The sequence below is a fragment of the Phaseolus vulgaris genome, chromosome 2 (assembly GCF_000499845.2).
Source record: "Phaseolus vulgaris cultivar G19833 chromosome 2, P. vulgaris v2.0, whole genome shotgun sequence".
NCBI lineage: Eukaryota > Viridiplantae > Streptophyta > Magnoliopsida > Fabales > Fabaceae > Phaseolus > Phaseolus vulgaris.
This window is the reverse complement of record NC_023758.2, coordinates 29996062-30014694: the sequence shown is the minus strand read 5'-3', so window position 1 is coordinate 30014694 and position 18633 is coordinate 29996062. Positions and strand designations below refer to the sequence as shown.

Genomic DNA, 18633 nt, shown 5'->3' with positions numbered 1-18633 from the left:
AGTTGCTATAGTGACTAAATTATATACTATTTTAAAGACTAACAAAATTATTGGTTTCTAAACTAGTTTCTATTATTGATGAATAATTTCTAAATTGGTATCTAATTAACTACTAAGGTTTTTGCTACCACCAAATTTAGAATATAAATAATTGGTAGTTAAAACCTTGGTAGTTAATTAGATACCAATTTAGAAACTATTTATCAATAATAGAAACAAATTTATAAACCAATAATTTTTTTAGTATCTAAAATAGTACGTAATTTAGTCACTATAGCTAGTAATTATCTTTTGTTTCTAAAATTATATTCAATGATTTTCTTGCAGTGATAAATTAAAAACATATATGATTTAGTCATATTTCAGGAGGTAAGTTATAAGGAGTAACATATACAGACTAACAAAAATATATGAATGTTGAAGCTTGAATGTAAAGAGTGAACCCATCTAAACTTAAATCTAGTCTTACATGACGTGGATCAACACTAAAATATAGATATACATTATCAAATTGTTTCCAAGTTTTCTCATCACATAGATGTCACAATAGACCATCATGGTTTTTGTTTTCAAAATATCATCTCATTTGCCTTGTAGATTTTATTGACGCATATAGTCTTTGTAATCTTTGTGTGATTGACAAATAAAACTTTCTTTTGATTGTAACATTTTTGTATCTTCCAACCTTCGGAGGCAAAACCCTTGAATCACAAAATATGCATTTAGTTAATTGGATGATATCCCTGTAATATAACATATAATCAGTTTAACAACAATCAATCAATCTTTTGAAGCAAGAGTTAATATAACTTTTTTGACCTTATATTAATTCTTGGGTATGCAATTATCTTTTGGAATTACATCAACTAATATGAAATAATGTAAACACTTTTCAGTAGCATGCCAGTTGATTTTAACAACCATAAGTCTAATGATTATTGATAATCTTTACTCAATTGTTTCATCATAAATGAGTTTATTTGCATATTCTAACCTATTAGTCTAAAGTTGTTATAACAACTTCTTATATCAATTATCTGCATGTATATATCATATACAAAAATTATAAAGACGGTGACTTTTGTGGTTGTAGTAAAAACCAATGGTGTTTAATGTAACTAATTTAAAATGATTGGTTGAGAAAGATTTGTGTTCTATTAACCTATACGTATGTGAAGAGAATGAAACTCAAAACTCATAACAGCTTCGAGATTACATGTGTTACTACTTTTCTTAAGCAGAGAATTATAAAACAGAAAATGATTAAGTGTAATTGCAAAATAACATCACTTTTTCCACTTCTTTGCAACTTTTCTAGAAGATGAATGCTTTCTTAAAAAACTGATATAATTATTCGAGATTCTACTTTATTTTTAAAAATGTGAATTTATTTTATCTGGAAAGTCCTCAAAAATTGCAGAAAGAGGAGAAAATATTGTAAAGGACAAACTACACTGCTGATGAAGAGCTAATACATTCTTACTTTTTACGTTGTATATATTACTTGATTTTATACGTATGCCTCTTTGTGACATGATTGTTTTTATGTATATTTCTATCATATAAAGACAATGTTACTTTGCAAAGAAATGACGTCTTTTAAGATTAGCAAAAGCGTTTAACTAGTAAGCATTTAAAATATAAAAGTAACTATATAAAAAACAAAGAATTGTATGTATACACACTTTATAAAAAGTAAGAAGATAAAGAAATATATAATAAAATAATTAATATAATTGAAAGAAATGGAAAAAATTATATCATAAAGGTTATTATATTTTCTCAAACATGTATATATGTAACTAAATTTTGTGAATGAGTATAACTTTCCCGAATCTAGGGAAGTGCCTTTATATCCTTTTCGTATTATTGCTTTGTCAATCGTGTCCCACTAAGCAGATGTGAGTATTTTTTGTTTTCTTTAGTGTTGTTTGGTCGGTAGTGAAGTTATTCAAGCCAATACTTGCATGTTGACTGGGCAGTGGCAGTGACTAAAAAACAAAAGCTTTAGCAAGGGTAGGCCTTCCATCATAATTCATATATATTCAGCACAAAAGATTTTGGTCGCAATCCAAGACACTGAGAATGACCCAACAAAGCTTCTTGGATATACATTACAACCACCTAATTCAACCTTGTTATGAAACATTTTAGTCCTTTTGAAGTATTCGATTACTTTTAGGCACCGGGTGATATTTCTTTTTGCTTCAATTGCAACATGTTTATTTCTGTTTTTCCTTCAAAAATCATAAACAACCCATCAAAAATTGCTTTATGTATTAATTCTCTTCCAAAACGAGAAGTTAAGAACATTCACATGGACAATAATTATAGTTCTCACCTCCACATATTACATTCATGCTTGGCATGTTGTGCCTGTGCCTCCACAACATTGTTTTATCAAAATTTCTCCACCAGCTGCATATTCTAAGTTTTTATAGCTGTTTATGTAATCTGCCTATAAACCAAGACTGTCAACACCTCCTACCCCATTTAAATTCACATCTTATTAATCCGAAGCACACTCTTGTTGAGAATGTTTCCAAGGAATTCCAAGACCAAACCAAACTAAATGAACTTTGGTGAAGGAAGAAAAATCATATTTCATCACTTGGAGGTTCCATTAGAAGGTCCATCTCCTTTGCTACTCTCAGTGTTTGGATTTCGACTATCATGTGAAGAATTTAGACATGATCCAACTGTTAATTCATCACTCTTATAGCTTAAGCAGCCAGCAGCATCCATCACCCCCATAGGACTTTGGGGCACATGAGGCACCTTGCTGCCTACACCAGCAGCAACATTGTTCAAGGACAAATCTCTTATCAATTCAACACACTTTAGAACTCTACCCTGCAAAATGAAAGGAAATAACATAACACAAGTCAGAACAGCTCACTAAGATTTTAACACCATTATCAATTCAAAAGATGAAGGCAAACTCACCTTCTCCACTATAAAGAGATCAGCAATGGACTTATCGATATCTTTCGCTTGTGATTCTCCTAAAACAGAAATTGCCACCGCGGCAGCAATTTCAGAAGGCCGGAATTCCAAGAAATCGATACCTACAATTGTTTCCCAAAAAGCACTCTTCAAACTCACGGCACCTCAATGGAAACAGAGTACAGAAAGGACCAAATATTCAAACACAGTAATGAGAATACCTCTGATTATACTGAGGATGAGCTGCACTGATATTGCAATGGATGATTTTGTTGGGTGCTTCTCACAAGTGATCTTGCTAAGGAAGTAGTCTATGAAGGAATAAGGAGTTAAAGCACACATTTTCCATCTCAACTTGCTTAATACCAGTAGTTCCATTTTTTGAATGGTTTTAGCTTCAAACACAAACTTTGGTTCCCCAACCTGCTCATTATCAATATCAATGGGAAAATTAGAGGGTAGAATACATAACAAAATCAGATTTGAATTATCTTACAAGATTGCAAGATTCCACTATACCTGTAAATCTACAGATTGAGGCACTCTAATCTCGTCCATTTTAGCTGCAATTGACAAGCAAGCTACAGCTAACAATTGCACAGTCCAACTTACACCTTTCTAAAAATACCAAGAGAAGAGACCAAAAACACCAATTAGATAATTAAAAAAAAACTAGTAAAACACACCCATAAACTTTCAGGCAAATTGATCTTACCGGTAAGTCAAAAATCGATAGGAAGCGATCCAAGTAGTTCACAGCTAAACAAAAACTCAAGGGTCCAAGGCCAAAATAAGCATGAGCCTGTTGATCACGTTATAAAAAGAAAAAGTCATTCACTAACACAATTAACCCAGTTAAATAAAAAAGATTGTGATTTGCGACATTCATCACACAGATTCAACCAGTATGAAACAGAATTCAATTCTAAAAGAAAAGGGAAAACTAACATCAACTTAAGAAGAATTGGCAATATCACCTAGCTACTTCTCCCTTAACAACTCGGAAATTCAAAATTGAAGGCAAAATCATTAACCAATTCTCTTTATTTTATTTTATTTTGCAGAAGGCAATTGAGACTTGATGAGAAAACCAACATTGAATTAAAACTGGTACCAGAACCAGATAAAAACAACTCTTTCATAAGACCCAAATCCAATTAGAAACACCTAACCCACCAAGGAATAATCCACTCAAATCAACAAACGATAAAAAAAACCCAATTAAATGGTTTATTTTTCATGCTCATCGAATGAAAATGGGAACTTTTGAACATCAAAACCATTACCTTCCAAATCCAATCAAGTGCATCCCTCCTAACACCCAAGTCCAACTTCCCACTCCTCAGCCTCTGCAAGTAATCCACCCTCGGGAAATGCTCCCTCTCTCTCTCCACCATAGCCCTCACAGTTTCCTCGCTCTGCGGCACAGTACATGCTAATTCCTCCGATCTACCACCACCTTCATGTCCAGAATCAAGGTTCCGGTGGTTCCAGGAATGCAAGATTCTAGAACCATCTGCACCATCACATTCAAAATCATTATCGAAGCTGGTGCTACTGTTCTCTGAGTTGCGAGTCATTGATGCAGAAATGGTTGTGCTAGAACAGAAGCAGCGTCATCAAAAGGGGTAGGTGGGGCTAAGGGAACAGAATAACTCTGTGGGGCATTTTGAAATGAGATGGAAAACCCATGTGACAGTGTTGGAGCATGAAAGTGTAGAGTATAGAGTGAGGAGTGGAATGGGACAATGAAGAAAGGAACCAGCTTTATGTAGGAAGCCGATTGTGCTTTTAGGGAAAAAGAGAGATGGGGGCAGTGAAATAGGTGGTGTCCATGGATACCAAAACCCAAAAACAAAGGAAAAAAAATATAAAAAAAAGACATGGTCATAGGTCATGTGGTTATGGTGGGTGCAAGAACCTGTAAGAGTGTAATTTTGTCAAGATGGAAAACCTACCATCCAAAGCAAAAATGAGGGGAAAACAAAATATGGTGGATTCATCTTTTGGTATAAGTATATAACTTTTTTTAGATTTAATGTTCTTTATATTCAGATTTTTTAATATGTTTGTTGGTTTTCTAAAAAATATCTGACTGAAATGTTTTTGACATAATACTTCTTTTCACTCTCATTGAGTTTTTATTACATTCCATGAACCCATTCAAAGTCTTTAATTTATTACAATAATAAACATAATACTCTATTTTAATTTTCACTTTCATTACCTATTTTAACTATTTTGAATATATTACAATTGACTTTATTTTATATTTATTCTCTCTTTTAAATATTATAACTAATAAATCTGATTTCTATTATGCATTGTATTAACCTATTTATTTGTGTTACACTTAAATCAAAATGCTTTGTCTAAATTTTCAAAAAAAAAATTGCAATTTAATCAAAATCAACAATTATGTAATGATTATTACCAAGTAGAAATTTATTTAAAAGGTTTTTAAAATATAAGTGAAAAATGTTTTATAACTTTGGCAAACAATTTTTTCTTGGGTTATATCAAAGGCTGAATTAATGGAGTAGAAATGACTTACCTTGAAGGCATAATGCTCCTAACTTTTCAATTAGTATTTTTTTTTTGCATGTTTTCGTACAAACATAAATACGCTTTAATTGGCGTTCCTTAACAAAAATGTTTTCTGATAAATATTAAAAACATAATTGGTCAAGGTGATTAATTAAAATTATTTTATTTGTTCATTACTCTGAAGATAAGTTAAACTTATCCATTATTGTCTTATCAAAATAGTAATTTTTGCATACCAATTGTTTTATCTGTGATATAGATTTGGTTCCTTTAAATAAATTTTTGAATTTAAATTATATGAATGAAAAAGATATATTTGGAAAAGGTGGTCATTAAATAATGTCAGGTAAAATAAAAAATATAGGTACGTATGAGTCAAATGTGTAAAACAAATAATTAAATTAAATAATTAATTTTAAGATGTTAGCGTAAAACTATTAATGTGGAGTTTGAATTGTGTTTAAAAAATAGAAGAAGAAAAAAAACTTTTAGATTAAAAAATAAAGGAGGAAAATAATGCATTAAATATTTTATATTAATTCATTTCAACTATTAAGATTATATTTTGCTATCAGATAACTTTTAAATTACAATAATAATTATAAAGGATTACATGTTTATGTTTCCTTCATTTGTAACTTTTTATTTAAATATTCTTTTTACTTGATTTTTTAAATAACTTTTTAAACATTATCTGTAAAGTAATCTTTCAAGGATTTGTATTAATTTTCAAGTATGTTTTGCAAACTTGGTCTTTTCATGTTTTTAATACACTGAGGTATCAAGAATTTGTCCAAAAGAAGAATCTTATTAAAAAAAATATGAAACCTAATGTTCATTTTAATTTGGTTAACTAATATACACTCTTAGTATATCATAAAAGCTACAATTTTTTTTTAAGTACATGTATTCAAAAAGAGGTTCCTAGTGAGTGCTTTTATATGAGTCTTCAAATAATTACTATTGAAAGACAATGAGAGATCTTCAAGTGAATTGTATACTTCTAGATAGAAAAAAGAAGGTCATAAAATTTTTTAAAGAATAATATTAAATTGCATTTATTGTCAATAAAACACTTAAGTCACCTCAAAACATGTATCATTCAAGGTAAATATTGTTTTGTCTGTGCACATGACTTATGATACTACATAGTATAGCGGAAATTGTCCACTATAACACTTAGCTGATATACTATCTACTACTACAATATCTAAACAATGTATCATTTATTGTTTAGACTTTGGAATATAATTTATCTCATGTTTCAGAACATGTTTATTTATGTTATTCATTAATCTTAAATATTTAATCATCTTTTATCTTAACATTTAATATTGTAAAAGATGAGTATTGATTATAATATTATCCTGCTATAAATGACAAATTCATCCAAAGATACTATTAAAATAATATTAAAACGTGTAATAGTTTGATAACTTAACTTTAATATATATATATATATATATATATCAAAAAATCATTAAATAAAAATAAATTTTAGAGATAAAAAATAATTAGTTGCTATAGTTATTAAATTAGAAACCATTTTAGATATTAAAATATTTATTGGTTTCTAAATTAGTTTTTATTATTGAAAAATAGTTTCTAAATTGGTATTTAATTAGTTTTTCTACCAAATTTAGAATTAAATAATTATATATCAATTTAAAAACTATTTATCAATAAAGATTAATTTAAAAATCATTTTAGTTTTTAATATAGTTTCTAATTTAATTATTATAGCAATTAATTATTTTTTATCTTTAAACTTATTTTTTATTTAATAATTTTCTTGTAATATATATATAATTAATTAATACAATAATTTTAGAAGAATTATTATTATTATTCATTAGTAAATCACCAAAATTTGAATTATAGATCGCTTAGTCAATATATATAAGTTACTATTACTTCTATTAACTACTATTTGCGATTATATTTACTTTATAATAATACCAAATCAAAATAAAACTAATTTTATCTTAGATTTTAAATATTATTTTGATTTTATCTATTTTTTAAAATAACTTATTTTTTTATTATGAAATTAAAACTTCATTAATTAAAATGAAATAAAGGTTTTTATATTATTACAAGTTCAGATTTATTGAAGAGTGTTTCTTCTTCATTCAATTAGTTTTTAAACTCTAAATTCTAAATCTTTCGATTTTTCTATTCTTAACAATGATTAGACATTGGTAAAGATACTCTAACGTATGATTAACAATATTAGAGTTAATTAAAAGTTATCAATTTTTCTTGGATTTTATATCTTTTAATTAGATCCTTAGTATTATGGATTTACATGTAGCATGTAAAATATGTTTTAATCATACTTTAAATAATTAACATATTATTAGTAATGACATTTTAAGATATTTTGTAATTTATGTAAATGTAAATTATGTTCAGAGAAAGAGACTCTTATTAACCCACTTTTAAGTTCTTTAAAATATATGATATAATTATAAATATAAAGAGATTTATTGTGTCCATTTTAAAGTCAGCCGATCTAAGTATTTATTATAACATTTATGACAATTTTGTAAATATAAAAAATCTTATTATGTCAGCTTTAAATCACATATAACATAAAAGAAAATCTCTAAGAAGGTCAAAAAAAAAAAAATTTCAGTATCCCTCTCACGCTCTTCTTCCTCGTGACTTCTCCTTCCGTCAAAAGTGTGCATCGTTATCGTTTTTGTTGGGCTTGTATGTTCCATTATTGTGTGCTACTTTCCTTTTATTGTCTAATATCAAACCCAATAAACAAAGAAAACGATGGCATCACCACTGCGAACAACGAGACTGGGTTCTACACACAAAGCATAGTTCTTATTCTTCGTTTTCCAGATTGGATGCAATGCAAGCTACTTGTACGTGAGAAATGAAAATTTATCGTTTTCTTTTTTTTCTCATAAATTATTATTATATTTATGCTTTCCTAGACTCATTTAATTTCTAATTAAATAATTAAACTGGATGTGTCTATTTCTTGTTGTTGAAAACCTAGGAAGCGGCAAGAATGGTAGATGTGGCGGTAACAGGGCTGTCAAAGAAGAGAACGTTCAAGAAGCTTAGTTTCAGAGGCGTGGATCTCGATGCGCTTCTTGTTATGTCCACCGATGAACTCGTCAAGCTTTTCAATGCCGGTTCGTAGAAGGTTCTAGAGAGGCCTAACAAAAAAGGCCATGGCCTTGATCAAGAAGCTCTGCAAAGCGAAAAGGGAAGCAACGAGGGAGAAGGCAGAACCAATGCGCACCCACCTTTAGCCAAGTTTTCTGTCTCATACCCAGTATTGGTGCTACTCACTCATCCAGGTTCATTCCTCTTAGTGATTTTTTTTTAGAAACTTCAATTTAGTTCGTGGTGGTCTCAAGAAAACCTGCTCTTATCAGATATTTTGTTTGTTTGACTGTTTTGGTTTCAGTTACCCATCTATCATCATGATTTAATTCCATATATTCAAGATTTTATTGTAAAAAATGAGATTGGACGTGATGTGCTTGAATAATGATTCTTTAATTGTTCCGCTTTAAAGAAATTGTACTTTGTTAGATTCTTCATCACATCAGATGTGATTTGATTAATAAGGAGTTGTTCTCGCTCTTTTTATTCATATTGTACATACTTATTTCATTGTTTGCTTTATGCTTTCTTAGATTTGGTATTTTTATTAGTTTATGTGAAGTATGATTTAGGATTTAAATTATAAGTTTTATGGTTAATTTGCATGGTTTAAAATTATATTAGTTTTAATTTTCTTGGGTGTTATGATTGGTGATTCTTGGCTATGTTGTTTATGAAGCTAATTGGTTTGGATCTGGGCAATGCAGCTTAAATAATGGGTAAAGGTACTCTCTGATGAACACTTTTGCTTATTTCTTTAATAAAACCACTGATTTTTTGGTTTAATAGTATTTTCTTTGTTTATTTCTTTTATTATTATTACTATAGAGTAGAAAATTCTAATTTAGGACATCTATTTGAGAGGTTCAATAATTATAGAATTATTTCAATATATATTTAATCTGTATGTAAAAGAACATGTGGTGGAGCTTTCAATATTATGGGATTGAAATTTATTGGTCATCCAATTGGGAACGCAACATCGGGAGTTGTTTCCACCATATTGTTTTCTAATAATTTTATATTTTTTTCTTGTTTAATTATGTCAATAATCTTGTTATATTAGTTTTTCTCATTTTGATTATTAAATTATTATTTTATCCATTTATGTTGCTTGCGCCAAAAATATTCCATGAGATGCTGAAAGTCCCACCACTCATTATTTTATGTTGCACAATTCTTTCTACTTAATAAACTGCAGAATTATTTGTATGATGGGGAATAAGTTCTTTATTGTAGGAATTTCTTAAAGTTAAATCTATGTGTGAAACCATCTCAAGGTAAACATTGTAATTAAAATATTCTTTTTTTGTTTAGCATTATAAAATGATTATTCAAAATCCATTATATTAGAATTATTATAAAATATTATTCCCATCCTCTAACTGCAAACTTCATAATAGCATAATATGGTCTTACCTTCTATTTTCATGCGTCTTTCTACCTACCGTGATTTAATTGCAAACCCTTAGTTTACTTTACTAGTGAGACTCGTACGTCTTCTTATTAAGAGGTTGTTCCATACGAAATATTTCGGTTCTCTTAATGGTTGACCGAAATCACAAATTCAATTAGCTCAAACAGAATTAATCGAGCTAATCAAGTTAAAAGTTAGATAATGTATTTCTAAACGTGACCAAAATCCTTTAATCTGCCCCAATAAGAAAGATCCATTAAAATAATATAAATAGCACAGATTCTAAGAATCAGGTACGTCATCACACAGTGCTCTGACTATCGAGTACCGAATACTAAACTGACTTAAGCATCGGAGTGCCTTCTGCAGGTACCATTTGAGTCTGGGCTACAAGGAGACTGAGAGGTGGAACGAGTAGAGGGAATGAATGAGCTTGCTTGGAGAGGAGTTGAAGTGTTATCCAAACCAACCGACCAAGGAAGGAGAGGAGCAATCTCAATAGTTATCTGAGCCCCAATCCCGTTTGAGAACAATTGGCGTCCACTGTGGGGCCGAGAGAATTCATGCTAAGAAGAAAGTAGTGTTAGAATGTATGGCTTTAAACTAGAGGGGGGTGAATGGTTTAAAGGGGGTTTTCGCAAACTTTTTGAGATAAAATGAAATTCTTTGCAAGAAACCAGATTTAGGAATTCAGTTTGCCAAGAACAAAGCTCAAAACAGAAAAGCACCAGAAAAACAATCGGTTGTTTATGCCAGTAAAAATAACAACAACTGAAATTAAAGAGTTTAAGGAAGAGAGAAATGCACAAACAGTTTATACTGATTCACTCTTAACCCAAGAGCTACATTCAGTTTCCCAGAAACCACTGGGGAATCCACTAGGTAATCAAATCCAGATTACATACACACACCACCAAAGAAGTGACCTTGATCCCCTCAAGACACACACTTCCTTTGGCTCAGCACACACTTCACCAAGAATGTTGATCTTGACAACCTCAAGAGCACACAACCCTTCTTGGCTTTACAACACCAGAATGTACACAAATTACAGAACGAATTACACTGTTATAGAATCAACTGAAATCAATACAGAGTAATCCTATTCCACTTCTCTCTTGAATAACCAAAGCTCAAAGTTCAAACTCAAATGCTTGAAAACTCTTTGAAAAACTCAAATATGTTTTTCTTTCTTATTATTTGTTATAAAACATTAACAAACTATTTGTAGTATTCAAATCTTGGTCAAAGCATTTAAAGCAGGAGCGTATTCAGTTATGAAATCAATTAAAGCTCTTTTAACAAACAAAACTGTTTCTGTTAGGATTTCAAACAAACAATCGGTTGAAATAGCGAATCAATCGATTGTTTTGGTTTGACAGCAAGTCAATCATCCAAAATAGTTTTCAAACTTTTTCAAAAACACCTAAGTATAAAACAATCGGTTGTTTCGACAAAACAACAGGTTGTTTTTCACTTAGTTTGAAAAACACTTTAAACTTAAAAGATTTGAAAACATTTAAGCTTTAGATTCAACAAAGAGTGGATTACAAATATAATCTACCCCAGATCCTATTCTAAAGCACATCAGCAGCATCAAGCACTTCCAGCCTTCCATCAAACGCTTAGGATTTGGATTCTTCAAAGCTTGAACACACTTGATTAAAAAATCTCCCCCTATTTGATGAAGACAAATCCCTGGTTGCTTGTGTTGGACTTGATTGAATCTGAAGCAGTTCCTGCAAAACAAAGTTTAAGCTGTACAAAATCTATGGCAGTAGTTTAGAGTAGTAAAACAAAACTTATGTTTTGCTTCAACCAAAACAACGGCCAAAACTTAGCAGAAATAACAGCAAATCAGTAGCAAAGCAGCAAAACAGTAATCACTTAAACTAAAAGAGAGTTTGCACAAATAAAGACAACACAACATAAAAATCTCCCCCTATTTGTCTTCACAAATAGACTATAAGAAGAGATAAACCATAAATTGTTCCTGTTAAAACAGAAATTAAAAGCACATGGACTTAAACTAAGACAGAGAAAAAACAATCGGTTGTTTCGAGCATTCAACCAGTTGTTTTTCTTCAATCATCCTTGCCATACTGAAGCTCAGAGATATGATTCTGAACAACTTCAATTTGTTCATCAAGGGTCATAAAGAGGGTATCCATGCTCTGGAATCTGTTGTCAATGCTCTGGAAATTGGTCACACAAAGATCATGGAGATTTCTTTGATTTTCAGCAAAGCCATCAAGCCTATTCACCATGTATCTTTCGAAAGAAGACATAGAAGGAATCTCATCTCCTTGATGTCTTGCACTTGTTCCAACTTCAAAGTTAGTTGCAGGATGTTTTTCATTGTGAATATCCATATTAGCAGCTTGATCTTCTTCTTCAAAATCAGCAGCTGCACCACTTGATGAACCACCATGATCACCATCTTTGCTCACCCATCTTCCACTTATGTTGGTGAATCCCATCTTGCTTAGAGAGCCATATTCATTTCTTGTGTTGATTTAACCAACTCAGAGGTCTCATCTTCAAGATTCACTTCAAAATAAAGCAAGAATTTAGAGATTAAAACAACATAGGGATAGTGGTAGTCACTTAACCTCATGGATTTTTGCATATGTTCTTTGATGATATGAATCCAGTTAATCTTGATCTTCTTCATGATGCAGTAGATGTATACAAGATCTTCTTCTGTTAAGACAGAATGGTTGCTCCCCCTTGGAGTTAGAATCCAAGTAACAATAAGAGCAAACACCCTTTCATCTAACTTCAAGCCTCCAACAGAACAAGTTCTCACTTGGGCTTGTTGATTCTTCAAGCAACTCTTGTAGTATTGGACTTTGTTGAAATCTTCCACTACTCCAAGATTTCCTTTGTTAATCCTTAGACCAACATACTTTAAACCCGTTATTTCAGCCCACACATCATGGGTAATCTCCATGTCTACACCTTTCACATGAGAAACAAGGTTGTTTCCTTCAAACTTAAGGTTGGTGTATAATACCCAAATTAAATCAGGGTATATGTTTCCCTTCATCTCCAAGAATCTTCTCAGCAACTGATATTTTAGAAGCTTTCTCACATTGTCAAGCTTTTGAATTTCAGCCAATCAAAGGAGACAACTTTTGGGTTGTTGATCACCTTTGTGCTTGTTTCAAAACGATATCTCTCAATGAGCTCATTATCCCCTGAAAACCAGCCCTCAAGTCTCCCTCCAGACCTCACAACTCTTGTTTTGATCCTCTTTGATGTAGGAGGAGTGAACTCCATGATAGCAGAAAAATAGGCAAAGGGTCTCACACAAAGAGAGCAAGAGATGTTGCAAAAGATGGCTCAATTGATTGTTTTTTTTAGAGAGAACAGTTGCACCATAATTTATAGAATTACTGAACAATATTGTAATCAATTGATATGAGTGGGTTTCAGTCTTCAAGGAGAAAAGACTGGACCAAGACCTGCACAGAAAACGTCAGAAAAAGCAGAAAACCACATGGTCATCACATGTGATCTTTGACTAGTCATAAAGGCTCTTGAATTTTCAAGATTATGGAATATATTCCTTTATGACATGTTGTAACTTCCTCCAGAACATGATCAGGCTTTCAATACAGCTTTATTGACTCAGGATCTTTTCATAATTGAGATCTGCAACAGACAGAATGCAAAAAGAAATTAAATCAATTCTTTCACAATACTATCAGAGAGGAAACAATCGGTTGTTTCGAGAAAACAATAGGTTGGTTTTCTGCAGCAAGTAGACAGATTGAGATTTTTCAAATAATGGCTGAGAAGGACTCAAAAACAGATGTAAATACTCAAGGAAAAGAGAATTTAAACATGAAATGGTAATTAACAAATCAAAGGCAGAGTTAAGGAAGGTCTTATCCTTTTATAAAGTCCTTTCAATGAGTCATTTATTTGTGATCAAGAAGCTTCTTTTGACTTTTGAAAAGACTTGGACTGGTACATAACATTGATTCAGTTCCTGTTTTAATCTTTTCCTTCCAAAAACCTTATCAGATGACTCAGAGCCTCATGTTCTTCTAGATTCCCTGCATAAAAATGAATTCAAGCAACAAGATTTGGTCCCCTTACAAATGTGAGTCCATTTGATTTATTTTTATCATTTGAAACCTCACAACCTTTGGGAATCCATTTCATAAAGCCTCTAGGAACAAAATATTTTCTTATTTTGCAGAATCTGACAGAATGACCTATTTTCATGCAATAAAAGCATGTAACAACCGGTTGTTTCGACTTAACAATCGGTTGTTTTACTGGCAGTTTTGAAAATTTCTTTGAAAAATTATCTTGCTTGTTCTGTGGATTAAAACCTAATCCAGCTCTTCCAAAAACACAATTTTGAGATGCCAAGACATTCTAAAAGTTGAATTTTCCTTTTGAAAGCTTATCCACAGTATTAACAAGATAATGTACTTTCCTTTCAAGATTTTGCAATGATTTTCCAGATTTTCAAAATCAATTTTTGATTTTTCCAATTCTTCTTCAAGTGTCTTAACCCTCTTTTCAAGCCAGTTGTTAAGCTCTTTCAAACAGTTGTTTGAGAGAAGCAATCGGTTAGCTTCTTCATGAGTTTCTTGAAAAGCTTCAAGCAATTTACTATAATTTTCAGCACTTAGGGAAGCACATGAACTTACATTGCTTGAGCTACATGACTCCTTATCTCCTTCTGCAATCAAGCACATGTTTGCTTTTTCTTCTTCACTTGATGAGGATATCAAAGATTTTAGCATATTTAAAACACTATTTTAGAGAAAGACAGACAATAACCAATCAATTCTCCCCCTATTTGTCTTCACAAATAGACTATATCAGTTATAAAACAGTTTTAGAAAAGATTTAGAGAGTCAAGAATGCCTAACTCATTTCTTAAAAAGAAGAACCTTTCTTTTGGTAGTGGTTTTGTGAAAATATCAGCCAGTTGCAGTTTTGTCTCAATGAACTTCACTTCACAGTCTCCATTGTTCACATGATCCCTTATAAAATGATGGCGAATCTCAATGTGCTTAGTTCTTGAGTGTTGAATCTGATTTTTGGTAAGATTTTTGGCACTTGTGTTGTCACACATTAAGGGAATCGTGCTAATCTTCAATCCAAAATCTGCAAGTTGCTGTTTAAGCCAGAGAATTTGTGCACAACAGCTTCCAGCAACAATGTATTCAGCCTCTGCAGTAGAGAGAGCCACACAAGATTGCTTCTTACTATGCCATGAAATGAGACTTGAACCAAGAAGATGGCAACTACCACCTATGCTTTTTCTGTCCAGCTTATATCCTGCAAAATTAGAATCTGAATAACCAATTAAATGTATAGGAGAGTGAGAAGGGTACCATAAACCAACATTTGTTGTTCCTTTGAGATATTTCAGAATCTTTTTTGCAGCTTTGAAGTGGGATTCCTTTGGATTTGCTTGATATCTTGCACAAAGACATATCGCAAACATTATGTCCGGTCTACTTGTTGTGAGATAGAGCAAAGAGTCAATCAAACCTCTATATTTTGTTTGATCTATCCCTTTTTTAGCAGCATCTGCATCCATATAGCAGCTTGAGGGCATATGTGTGCTTGCTTCATTGCACCTTTCCATTTCAAATTTCTTGAGAATTTCTTTACAATACTTTGATTGGCATAGAAAGATTTCATCCTTTGTTTGCTTGACCTGCAATCCAAGAAAGAAAGAAAGTTCTCCCATCATAGACATTTCAAACTCATCTTTCATAGCTGCCACAAATTCTTCACACAAACTATCTTGTGTAGCACCAAAGATGATGTCATCAACATAGATTTGCACAAGGATAATTTCAGAATTTGACTTCTTGATGAAGAAAGTCTTGTCAATCATTCCTCTTTCATAATCATGTGACAAAAGGAAGTTGCTCAGCCTTTCATACAACTGCCTTAGAGCTTGCTTAAGCCCATACAAAACCTTTTTCAGCTTAAAGACATGATTAGGGTGTTGATGATCTTCAAAGCCCGGTGGGTAACTCACTCTGCTACAGAATTTCAATCGGTTGTTTCGAGCAATCAACCGGTTGTTTTTCTACACAGTAGTCCAGCTTCTCCAAATTGATGTTCTGCTCATCCTCTTCAACACTGTTCTTTGAGATTTGAATGCTTTTGCGATCCACTTCATCAAAGACCACGTGAACAGACTCTTCTATAGTCATTAGCCTTTTGTTGTAGATCCTATATGCATGACTATTTAGGGAATAACCAATAAAGATTCCATGATAAGCTTTTTCATCAAATTTCCCTAGGTTTTCCTTTCATTGTTTAGAACAAAACAACTGCAATCGAATACTCTGAGGTGATTGATGTTTGCTTTCCTTCCATTGAAGAGTTCATAGGGATTCTTCTTCAAGATTGACCTTATTAGCACTCTATTCATCACATAGCAAGAGGTGCTAACAACATCAGCCCAAAAGTACTTGGGTAGAGAAGATTCACTTAGCATTGTTCTTGCTAATTCTTCAAGGGATCTGTTTTTCCTTTCCACTACACCATTCTGTTGTGGAGTTCTTGAAGCTGAGAAATTGTGTAGAATTTCCATCTTTTCACAGAATTTGCTGAATTTCTCATTTTGAAAAATTCCCCTCCATGATCACTCCTTATTGAGCCAATGTTGTTGTTCTTTGTGTTTTGCAACCTTCTAGCAAGCTTTTTGAAGGCAGGGAAGACATCACTTTTTGATTCCAAGAAGAGAGTCCAAGTGAACCTAGAAAAGTCATCCACAATAACAAGAGCATAATAGTTGCCACCAAGGCTCATGGTTCTTTAAGGTCCAAAAAGATTCATGTGAAGTAGCTCAAGGGGTTTTAAAGAAGAAACAACATTTTTTATTTTAAAAGAGTTTTTCACTTATTTCCCCTTTTGGCATGCTTCATAAATATGATCCTTCTCAAACTTGAGCTTGGGCAGCCCAATCACAAGATCTTTTGATATTAATTTGTTTAAGTGATTCATGTGAATGTGAGCAATTCTTATATGCCATAACCAAGACTCATCATGCTTAAAAAGAAGGCAACCAATAGAACAAGGAGAAGAGATATCCAAGAGATAAACATTATTTATTCTCTTACCAATCAACATTACCTCTTTTGAGTTGGGAAGACAAATTTCACATGAGTTTGTCTTGAAGATCACTTGATATCCTTTGTCACATAGTTGGCTAATGCTTAGCAAGTTGTGCTTTAAGCCTTCTACATAAAGAACATCATGGATGATTAAGATATCTTTGTCTCCTATGGATCCTCTTCCAAGAATCCTTCCCTTGTTGTTGTCTCCATAAGTTACATGGCCTTCTTGTTTAAAGGAGATGCTTAAAAACTTTGATTTATCCTCAGTCATGTGCTTTGAGCACCCACTGTCCAGATACCATTGTTGCATGCTCTCCTTCAAGGTTTCCTACAAAGAAGATTTTCAAGTACAAAGATTTGGTCCCTTATGAATGTGGGTCCAATTGGTTTACATTCATCATTTGAAACTTCACAACATTTGGGAATCCACTTCATGAAGCCTCTAGGAACAACATATTTCCTTCTTTTACAGAATCTGACAGGATGACCTCTTTTCATGCAATAAAAGCATGTAACAACCGGTTGTTTCGACAGATCAATCGGTTGTTTTTCTGGCAGTTTTGAAAATGACTTTAAAAATTTATCTTGCTTGTTCTGTGGATTACAACCTAATCCTGCTTTTCCAAAAACACAATTTTGAGATGCCAAGACATTCTCAAAGTTAGATTGACCTTTTGAATGCTTATCCACAGTTTTAACAAGATAATGAACTTTCTTTTCAAGGTTTTCACAATTTTCACAAATAAGAGTGTCACACTTGCGAGAAGAGTTTTTGTAAACGATTTCAAAGTTTTCAAAATCTATTTTTGAATTTTCCAATTCTTCTTCCAGTGTTTTGACTCTGTTTTCAAGCCAGTTGTTCATTCCCTTTAACCGGTTGTTCAAAAGGGTCAATCGGCTAGCTTCTTCATGTGTTTCTTGAAAAGCTTGAAGCAATTGACTGTAATTTTCAGTATTTGAAGAATTAAAGGAACTTACACTGCTTGAATCATCTTCCTTTTTGGCCATGAAGCAAAGGTTGAGGCTTTTTCGATTTTGCCTCCTTTTCCTTCTTGCTTGACTTCTTGTCTTTACTTCCTTTGATTCAGTGATGTTTCCATGAGTAGCTTTGAGTGTGTCCCATATTTCTTTGGCACATTTGCATTCTGATATCCTGAAAAATTCATTAGAATCCACTGCAGAAGCTATTATGTTGTGGGCAATACAATCAAGCTTGCCCATCTTACATTCTTCATTGGTCCATTGGGACCAAGGTTTTTTAATAAAAGATCCATTCTTTTTAAGCTTTGGAATGAAAGGGCCATTTTCAATTGAATCCCAAATTCCTTGATCAATGGATTCAACAAAGATTTTCATTCTAGCCTCCCAATACTTATAATTCAAACCACAAAATAAAGGTGGTTTGTTAATTGAAGCACCTTCCTCAAAAGATAGTTTTCCTGCCATTGAAAAAGATTTTCGAATCAAACTTGAGTATTTTTC

At 32.1% G+C, this 18633-nt stretch overlaps 1 protein-coding gene and 1 long non-coding RNA gene across 2 annotated transcripts; one reads left to right on the top strand and one right to left on the bottom strand.

Annotated features, from left to right (window-relative positions):
* Positions 1-2260: 2260 nt before the first annotated feature.
* On the bottom strand, positions 2261-4931 carry LOC137811332 (cyclin-D4-1-like). Its single transcript, XM_068613024.1, has 6 exons — positions 4233-4931; positions 3662-3748; positions 3466-3564; positions 3168-3369; positions 2947-3068; positions 2261-2853 (listed from the first exon to the last, which is right to left on the bottom strand). The coding sequence occupies exons 1-6, from the start codon at positions 4524-4526 to the stop codon at positions 2608-2610; spliced, it is 1050 nt and encodes a 349-aa protein (XP_068469125.1). The 5' UTR covers positions 4527-4931; the 3' UTR covers positions 2261-2607.
* A 3186-nt stretch (positions 4932-8117) lies between these two features.
* LOC137811331 (uncharacterized) lies at positions 8118-9569 on the top strand. Its single transcript, XR_011081051.1, has 3 exons — positions 8118-8372; positions 8510-8816; positions 9305-9569. It is a non-coding gene; the product is annotated as an uncharacterized lncRNA (long non-coding RNA).
* The last annotated feature ends 9064 nt before the right edge of the window (positions 9570-18633 follow it).

What these genes read in the sequence shown, in the direction of transcription:
- LOC137811332 (XM_068613024.1), bottom strand. Translation starts at nt 4,526, where the DNA reads ATGACTCGCAACTCAGAGAACAGTAGCACCAGCTTCGATAATGATTTT. An exon ending in CTCAATCTGTAGATTTACAG is followed by an intron (nt 3,370 to 3,465) that starts GTATAGTGGAAT and finishes GATAATGAGCAG; the next exon opens with GTTGGGGAACCAAAGTTTGT. An exon ending in CATCCTCAGTATAATCAGAG is followed by an intron (nt 3,069 to 3,167) that starts GTATTCTCATTA and finishes AAACAATTGTAG; the next exon opens with GTATCGATTTCTTGGAATTC.